This window comes from Diabrotica undecimpunctata, chromosome 9 (assembly GCF_040954645.1).
Source record: "Diabrotica undecimpunctata isolate CICGRU chromosome 9, icDiaUnde3, whole genome shotgun sequence".
Classification (NCBI taxonomy): Eukaryota; Metazoa; Arthropoda; class Insecta; order Coleoptera; family Chrysomelidae; genus Diabrotica; species Diabrotica undecimpunctata.
This window is the reverse complement of record NC_092811.1, coordinates 77,515,747-77,526,187: the sequence shown is the minus strand read 5'-3', so window position 1 is coordinate 77,526,187 and position 10,441 is coordinate 77,515,747. Positions and strand designations below refer to the sequence as shown.

At 33.2% G+C, this 10,441-nt stretch overlaps 1 protein-coding gene across 1 annotated transcript in view; it reads left to right on the top strand.

Moving 5' to 3' along the window:
* The first annotated feature begins 6,591 nt into the window (after nt 1-6,591).
* LOC140449703 (proton-coupled amino acid transporter-like protein acs) overlaps nt 6,592-10,441 on the top strand; it is a 131,814-nt gene continuing 127,964 nt past the window's right edge. Inside the window, exon 1 of the mRNA XM_072543002.1 lies at nt 6,592-6,756. Within this exon, the coding sequence (XP_072399103.1) occupies nt 6,734-6,756 (23 nt within the window). The 5' untranslated portion in view covers nt 6,592-6,733. The remainder of the gene's footprint in view (nt 6,757-10,441) is intronic.

Sequence of the window (10,441 nt, the reverse complement as noted above, 5' to 3'; positions counted from 1 at the left end):
GATAATAATTTACTAAGAATTACTGCTGCATTGAGCTCGAGACGAGGAATAGTTTGTACCCTGGTAGGAGATACCTTTGTTCGGGCTAAAAGAAAATAAGTTTTGATGACTCCTGTATCATAACACACACGAAGGTATGTAACAGCAGAAGATCCACGTAAAGAAGCGTCGCAAAAGCCATGAAGCTCACAGGAAATAATTGCATTTAAAGAAATATGACGAGGTATAGTAAACTTAGATAGTATAGGCAGTTCAATTTTAAATTGTTCCCACCTTGAAGTAATTTCCAAAGGTGGAGTTGCATCCCAATCTAAATTAAGTAGCCAAAGACGTTAAATAATAGTCTTCACTATCAAAGTGACAGGATTAAGAATACCGTAAGGATCGAATATGCGAGCTATTTGGGATAAGAGATTTCGCTTTGTGCAGGAAGCTTGAAGAGGTAAAATTTTGTAAAAGAAATCATCAGATGATGGATTCCATCCAAGTCCTAATACCCTCAATGAAGATTGATCTAAGTCAAATGAAAAAGACTGTTGCAGAATATGATCCAAAGGAATATTAGCGAGAGAGAATAAATTAGGGGCATTACTTGCCCATTTTCGTAACTCAAATCCACCACGTTTCAATAAAGATATTAATTCTTTTATAGCAAGAACACTATTTTTTAAAGAATCCTTTCCTGTCACCACATCGTCTACGTAAGTATCTTTTAGAAGTATAGATGAGGCTACAGGTAAGTCCGGTTCGTCGAGGGCTAGCTGCTGTAGAGTACCAATTGCAAGATATGGTGAGCTAGACACACCGAAAGTAACCCGAGTAAGTTCGTATTCAGCAATAGATTCCTGTTCCGAAAAACGCCAAAGTATTCTTTGAAATCTTTGTTGCTCAGGAGCGATAAGAATCTGAGTAAACATGGATTTAATATCTGCAGTAAAGACATATTTATGAAACCTGAATTTAAGCACTAAATTTACAAGATCATTTTGTAATTTTGGACCTGAATATAAGGTATCGTTTAAAGACGGAAAGTTAGGGGCGTGTACGGAAGCATCAAACACAACGCGCAATGGAGTAGTACTGGACTCCTTGTAAATACAATGGTGTGGTAGATAATAAGCATTATTTATTGCCGTACTTGGCGGAATAGGATTTAAATAATGATTATCTATGAAACTTTTGATAAAGCTTGAATATTGAATCTTAAGTGATTCATTTTTGGCAAATCTGCGCTCTAAAGAACTAAATCTTTGTAAGGCTAAACGTTTCGTGTCGCCAAAAGAAGGTATTTCGTTTTTGAAAGGCAGCTTTACTACAAATCTGCCCTCGGAATTTCTACAAGTGGTTTGAGTATACAGCTTCTCACAGAATGAGTCTTCCGGAGAATAAGATTTAACTTCTGGTACTTCCTCAATGGCCCAGAATTGTTTTAATGTCGCATCTAATTGCTCAGAATCATTAGCAGAAAATGACGTGAAAAAGGAATGAATATTTGTTATATTTGTAGGTGGAATATTTCCCATCAAAATATAACCGAAACTTGTTTTAAGAGCTGAAAGCTGATCATTACGGGTTTTAATAATTCCTGCTGTTAAGATGTAAGGAAAGATATTTGCTCCTAATAGAACATCAACTTTACCTGGAATATTTGCCATTTTATCAGCCAACCTTAAATGTTGAAGATACGGCAAGTTGTCTAAAGAAATTGGAACAGTTGGCATGTTTTGACAGATTTGAGGAAGAATTATTGCATCTATCTAGCAATGAAAGTTTATGTCATAAGACGAAGAAATGTTCAATTTTACGCCTGATTTGGCTGGGGTGCACATTCTATCAAGACCTTGTATCGATAAAGCCGCATTGAATTTAGGGAGACTTAATTTGTCTGCACATTCTTTACTAATGAAGTTAGCTTGAGACGCACTGTCTAATAAGGCTCTAATTTCCAAGGCTTTACCAAAACGATCGAGAACATAGATTGTAGCTGTAGCTAGCAAGACATTATTTGTCAAAGTATTTGATAAGGCGGATACAGAAGGCATAGGATCGTTAGATGAACTAGCAACCTCGTTGTGAGAAGAAGAAGAAGAATGATCATTCGCAATGAGATTATCAAAATGAAGAGCAGTAGGATGTTTTTTATTACAATGTGTACATCTTTTGGATGAAAGGCATTTGATCGTAACATGAGTTTTAGACAAGCAGTTTATACAACATTTATTCTGTTTAGCAAAGTCAAAACGTTTTTGAGGTAATCCAGCAAGAAATTGATTGCATTTAAATAAAGCATGATCCGAACCACAAAATAGACACTTATTTTTGACAGAACTGGTCAAAAATGTAGAAGTTTGACGAGATGAATACCTTACGTTATTAGAAGTATCGGAATTAATAGATTTAACATTTTTGCTGACTTGTCTTTTATATGACTCCAATGAAGTGCAACTCTGCAATGCGAACTTATAAACTTCCTCATAGGAAGGTACATTTTTTGAAGCAAAGTGTAATTCGAAAGCTCTAACTGTTTCTACATCCAATTTGTCCATCAGTAAATTCATTAGAATAAAGTCCCATTGAGAGGGAGAAAAAAGTAATTTTTCTAAAGAGGCTAAGTTTTCATTGAAAATATCTAATAATTTTCTAAGTGAAACAGGATCATCAGTTTTAACCACACTGGCATTTTGAATATTTTTCCATAATTCTCTAGATAAGTCTCGTTTACCTTCGTAGCGATCAATTAAGGTGTTGTAAGCAATTACATAATTAGAATCTTGCAGCTTAATGCTTTTAATTAAATTGTAAGGTACTCCCTTAAGTGATTGCAGAAGATAACTAAACTTTTCTATATTAGAAAGATCAGAATTATTATGCACAAGAGCATTATATAAATCTATAAATGTGGGGAAATCTGTAATCTCGCCCGCAAATATACTTAAATTTAGTTTAGGAAGATTTATATTAGTTTTTGATCTAATATGTGGATCAGCGGACACATTTTGAGTTCCACTAGAAGTATTGTTTAATAAAGAATTATGTTTAAAATAACATAATAATAATTTTTTCAATGATTTTAAACGACCTTGAGAGAAACTATGCAGTATATATTTAAAATTTTATATAATTTGATCACGTTTTTAATTGAATAAATTACTTTAAACTAATTTTAATGCGGATCTGAAGGACCAATGAATGATTGTTAAGTTCTATAAGAGACACTCACTCATAATTGTTTATTTAGGTGCTGGCTTAATTTTAATATGAAAATAAGTTATATGTAAATTTATCAATTAATATAAATACTATGTGTGTATGCAATCAAAGTACGGTACTTGTGATGTTGATGTATACTTCTTCTTCTTCCTCAGTGCACTAGGTTGATTCGGGAACAAAATCTCACAAGGTCACGTGGTCAGGTTAAAATACTGAAGTGTTTGTCGCGCCGATTTATACAAGACTATATCTAAACTAAGATTGAAAATGCGTGTCGTCCCGTAGCTTGCTCCCTTAAGACTAGGGGGGGGGGACTGTACAGGTCCGTATTAATTTACGATGACAAGATATACACACACGTTAAGTAAAGAATTAAAATATAAAAATAAAATAATAAAAATTATTAATAAAAACTGAGAATATATGTGGAGGGACGTAACAGATGTGATTAGAAGACTATGTAGAATAAGATTTAACCATGTTCTGTCTCCGTTACATAAATTTAGAATTAATTTAGCTAAAACTCCATTTTGCGAATGTGGCGAAGAAGGCTCAATTGAGCATTTAGTTTTAAATTTCTCATTAAATACACGATGTATAAACCAATTTATAATAAAAATATACGAGTATATCAATAATAAAACAATTCCTATTAAAAGACCTTTCAATTTACCAGATTTAATAAAAACCAATAATTTGCATATATTTATATGAAATAATTTTTCGCCACATACGTGAAATGAAATTGAATTTCTAAATGTATTATGGAAACAGTGTATATATTTCAACCATAAAAAGTTAGTTATATAAGTACCCAGTTGTTAAAATTTCTATCCGTGGTCTAATTTTGTGTTGTGCAAATCGCCTTGATAGACCCCTAAGCGTATGTAATAAATCAGCAAAACCTTATATTTCCCTTTTCCTTCCAGTAAAAAAAAAGGTGAAAAAAACTCAAAAATAGAAATATAAAAAAAAGAATAAAAAAAAAATAAAAAATAAAAAAAATACAACGATAATAAAAAAAATTTATGTAGGTACGTACTTATATGTAAGTCAATAGAAGATTAGATTTTATTGTTGTCATGGGTTCTCTCTATAACAATTGTTTAAAAAAAATTAATTAATAATTTACAAGATAATAGGCTAATGGAATATGCCTCTAGTCATAAAATGAAACTACACACACACACACGCGCACACACACACACACACACACACACACACACACACACACACACACACACACACACACACACACACACACAGAAGGCCAAAGGTAAAAAAGGCAAAAGTCAGACGGAAACACACTAGCCAAAAGTAAACGTAAAGAAAAAAGGCTCGCAAGAATCGGGAGTGCAACTTCTGTTAAGGTTGCGACAGTACTAATAGGATTTTTAGAAGCCAAGATGGATGTGAATAAGCTTAAGGCAATCCAAAAGGCCATCTTGGTGGCTTCTGAAGAAATTCTGGAAGCAAAACCTCAGATTCGCTTGAGGGAGTGGGACAAAAAGGCTTTGTTGTGGTCCTCGTGCAGGAGCCTTGAAGGATAGGCAAGAAAATTGCTGGCATATCAACTAAACAAGGTAAGATTTTATACACAGCTAAGCTATAACGCCAAGATCGTGTAAAATTCACAGTAGATTGTACCAAAGATATTGTTACAGGTATTCTAACTATAACCACGGAAGTAGGAGAGAAGAAACTGGTAGTGTACTACTTTCGAGGTAATGAAGCTCTAGATAGACGATACCATATGGGACAGTATGAATATTAACGAAATAGGTGAGTCTATTTTGAATTTCATCTTATCTGAGGGTTTAATTATATCCAATATGGGAAACAAACCGACGTGTTTCATTAAAAGAAATATAAGTTTAATATTCGGCATAAGCAAGTTAAGTGATATATTAACAGATTGGTATGATACTGATATATTTTACGATATGAGCTTAATATATTTCTATCAGAAATTAAATTTAATCAAGAAATTCGGAAAGCCACAACGAATTAGTTTTGCAAGGAGATTACTGATATCCCAACCTGCTCTCAAATCCATAAAGTCCTGGCAAAGGATGTAGCTACCATTAAAGAAGTAGGTTTCCCAAAGAAGGCTAATAGCAAATTTATAGATACCAAAAAGGAGTCTTAGAGAATTCATAAACACACACTTTCCTGCCTTAACAATTCTGAATGATGCAAATAGTCGAATAAACATACAATAGCAGCAGCAATTACAAGTTCAAACAGAATTAAATAGACTATAACTAAATTTCAACCATATAAGTCTCCAGAGACGCATGGCATTTATTCGATACTTTTGCATATGGGATAATAGGTATTAATACCACACATATGCAAGCTCCTCAAAGTCGGGATCGCATAGGGGTCGTATCGGAAATACGACAAAAGGTTAAAGTCATATACTTGACTAAGGTAGGTAAAGTATCAGACTTAACACCAGTGGCAAATAGACTAATAATCCTACCATATTTTCTATTAAACCCTGGAAAGGCTTCAGGATAGGTACATACGAGACGAAGTGCTAAACAATAATCCTGAATATGCATATCAAGTAATCATCAATATGCATACCAAGTTGGTAAATCTACGGATCGTACTCTGGCTAGATGATCTAAATAGGATTATAGTCAATGGAGGAATGGCCACTTTTTTAGCTATTTAAGAGGCATTTAATAATGTTATTAAGAACTCTTTAATAAAAGTAATGAGTAGACGAGGCACATCTGCGGTAATACCGATTGATGAAGCAACCATCAAAGCAAGAGCCGGAGGCTGTCCACAAGACGAAGTTCTGTCACCTCTACTTTAGGCAACCTTAGTAGATGATCTCAAAAATCTGTCCACAAAAGACTTTCATTGTCTAGGATACACTGACTATATTACAATCGTCGTCAGGAGCAATATCATATTTGTAATTTGTGTCATATTTGTAAAATATACAGGGTGTGCAAATAAGTGCAAAAAACTTCACTGAGTTATTCTGCATGAAGAAATAATACCTAATAGTTTGCTATATAAACGTATGTCCACAAATTCTTCGCTTTCCGAGATACGTAGTGTTATAATTTGTCTTATAAACTGACGATTTATTAGTTGCTTTGAATGGTTTCATGTTATTTAAAGAAACAATAGTACACCACTGAGATATTTTAAACTAAAAACTATTTTTCAATTTTTCGTTAAATTTGTGACAAAAAATCTAAAATCATAAATTCTTTAATGCCTTCTCAAGAACTATCTGATGCAATAACATTAAAGCAGAACAATAATAGAACGTACACCTAAAAAGATTAAATAAACATATTTCTACAGAAAAGTTCTATAAATAATAAATAATGTATTATTGATGTGACGTTTCTGAAATATTGTCAATATTGTAGTGTCATATTTAAAATTCGATAACTTTTTGGATTTATACGTTTGTTTATTAAAATTTCAAGATTTAAGTAATATCAATATTTCCCTAATTTGATCTCAATTAGTTTTAATACTGAAAGAAAATATGGCAGCAGATACAAGTTCTAAGTAAGTCTTTAATATAAAAGTTATTGCACTAACCTTAACTTTTGTGAAATATAAAAGATACTTATAGCACTATATATATACAACGAAACTTATATGGAATCATCTGATATTGCTTATTATTTCATTATTTCAATCGAATTTAAATAAACCAACATACAAAGCCAAAGAATATTTATTTTAAAGCAATTTAATCAGATACAAATACATACAAATTAAAGAAAATTTATTAATTTACCAAAAAGAATTAGATTACACAGGCCTGCAAAAAATATTGTTTGAAAGTTATTTGAAATTTGATAACTGACTTTCATGTACTTTCTTGCGCTGATTTCAAAAATGCAAACCATTTTTGTCTATCGCGTCAGGTTTTCTCACAAAGTAAGAAGTATATTTGGGTATAATAATAAAATTTAAGTAATGTTTCACCTTTTTCCAACGTTATAAAATTTAGATCATTTATTAATAATATTCTAAACTAATTTCTATGACAGTTATATTTCTCTTTAAGGTTCCTAAGTCCTTATAATAACGCTTTCGCTTTTTGTCAAAGCTTATTTTACTGCTTTTCTTGCTGAGAAGTCGTTGAGAATCATCTCTTTTTATGATCCAGCAGTAGTTTGCTATCATGCTCATATTCTATCTTCCTTGGCATCTTGGTATTTCTTTGATGCCTTGGTGAAATCTTTCGCTTTACTGACATCACCAAGGTTTGCCGGGAAGTATCAAGATGTGAGTGGAGAGGGTGAAGTTGATTGTTCATGTTACAGCGCAGCTTCTTAAAGTTGTCCATGTCCATGCTGCCTTTTCATTTGTTTCCATTTTGTCCACAAAGTTGCCTCCTCTTCTTTAGTCAATACCTTGACAAATCGTTTTATCAGCCTCAACTTTATGTGAAGTGGTGGAAGTGATCTTTCATTAGTTTTCTAATGACAGATCACTCCCCTTCTTTAGTCAATGCATTGAAAAATTATTTTATCAGCCTAATGTGAAGTGGTGGAAATAACATCTTTTTGGGCTCTTCCTCTCATTAACATTTTTAACCCCTACTTGTAAGATTTCTCTCAAGGGTCAAGCTTTTTTTTATGTGGTGTTGCTTTCTGTCTCGACTATCCCATGACAGAGAAAGCAAGGGAACTTTGTATAGGAACTTTATTGACCAAGCAACATTTAAATGATCACAACTTCGAAGTGGTTAAAGAATTTAAATATCTAGGAGCAACAATCACAAATGACAACAAATTAGAACGAGAAGTTGAAACGAGAATAATGACAGGAACCAGATCTTTCTTTGCAATGCAACATCTAGTGAAGTCAAAACTTCTTTCAAGAGGTACAAAAATCCGGATATACAAGACCATAATACGACCAGCAGTCGCGTATGGAAGTGAAACATGGACGCTAACAAAAAGAGAAATAAATAAATTGCTGGTGTGGAAACGTAAAATTCTTCGAATGATATATGGCCCTTGCAGAGACAGCATGACAAACAAATGGAGGGGCAGATACAATAACGAGCTAGAGTCTCCATTCGGAAAAGAAAATCTAGTCAGATATATGAAGGCCAATAGACTCAGATGGGCAGGGCATGTGAAACGCAGTAACGACAATCGCCTTATAAACAATGTGTTCTGTGAAAGGCCAGAGGGAAGAAGGTCTGTAGGGCGGCCTAGAAAAAGGTGGAAACATGCAGTCAAACAAGATCTAGAGAAAATGGGAGTGCGACAATGGGAATTACTGGCACAGGACCGACAAACATGGAAGGCAATAGTAAACGCGGCAAAGACTCACGAAGAGTTGTAGCGCCATTGATAATGATGATGAGCATTTAAATCACTTTTAAATCAGCACATAATGTCCATTTGTGATCTGAATAGCACAGTTTGCTTAAAACCAGTTCAATGTTTTCGTAATATTCTTTCCAGTAAACCGAGTGTCCAACTGGTATAGAAGCATACTTATTGCCATTGTGTAGAAGTACTGCTTTAAGGCTTCTTTTTGAAGAATCAATCAAAAGTCTCCACTTATCAGGAGCATATTCTAGTTTGAAATGTGTCATAAGTCCAAGAACATCACTGCAAAACACCAGGTCATCTTCTTGGGAGAAGAAAAATAACAAAATATTTTTTCTAGATCGATACCAAGAAAAGAATGTTTTCGGAACAAACACATGTTTAATTTTCAATCTAGATCCTAAAACATCTGCCGATTCTTTTACTAAAACATTTACTGTCTTCTTCACTATCACCTTGCTGATCCAATGGCTCGTGATCATCATGTATATCTCTATCTAAAGAATCTGGAGGAGAAGGTTGTGGCACTTCAGGTCCATGAGGAAAAATGTTAGGGTAAGAAATATCTATTTTCTTTTTCAAATTAAAACCTCATACGTTGCAAGAACAAAAATAGCAGTCATCAATATGATTTTTGAGCTCCTTTTAAACCATTGGTATTTCAAAACGTAAGAAATTCTTACCTTGAAACCATTACCTCAGTTCTTCAACACACACTGAACAAACTTTATGTGGGGGCTCAAGGCAAAATAAGCAAAATACACTTTGTCAATCAAATTGGAAACGTTTCTTTCTTAATGTTTAACGGTATATTTACCATAAATGTAACAGAAGCATTCTGTCATGTTTATACATTCTCTAGTAGCCAATGTCCAATGTCTAGACAGCACAATAACTTCACGATACAAGACAATAGTCACTACTTTAAAGCACTAACAAAAACAATACCTAGCGAAAAGCTGCTGTGAATTGTAAGACATTTCCAAAGGCTCAGTGCTTGTTAATGGTGGATGGGAAGGGGGTACGGCAAGAAAAAGTGCTGACTTGAAAATACTGCTGGTTTCTCCTAATTACTCTTTATTATATCATTTTGTGAAATAACTGTACGTAATGGAATTTTTTTACTATTTTTCCCGAAATCAGCGTTAAACACAGTATGAAAATCAGTTATTAAATTTTAAACAATTTTTTGGTCGCAGACCTGTGTTATTGACTTAACACATAATGTTACCGGTTTAACATTAAAATATCGGGAATAACTATATTCACATTAAACACCTGTCAAATTCACGTCGAACATTGTAGCTGATAATGTAATGTCAGTTCCGTCGTTGATCAGCTACATATAAAAATATCAACATGTTTCATCCTTAATATATTACATCGTTACATCGTTGTATGTTTAAAAACAATTAACGTTGCACTTATTTGAAATGCTTGGTTAATTTTCTTCAAATTTCTTTTGAAGTTGTTTAAAGGTTTTGTGTCAGCAGTTATGAGCTAAATGCATGATTTGTAGTCAAATAAAAAAATTATATCAAATTTAGTTTATCAGGAGCATTGTCAATTTAGTATTCTATGTGTTTATTATTACAGAACAGTTTGTCAGTTTACTGTGCAGTCAAAAGCGCATTATCTAGTGTTGCATTCAATTAACATAAAAATATATTTGGTAAGGTTACTGGGCTTTTATTAAATTGTGGTTTCACATTACTACACAAGCATAATATTGAAGTTTTAAAGTTATTATAAATACTAAATTTTGTAGGATTGCCAAAAGATTAAATAAATATAATTAAATTTAAAAAAACCGAAGGGCGCGTGTACTAGTTTTGCAAACCCAATCTTATGCCTACACTACACTATCAGCGATGATGGCTGATGATGTGATCGTC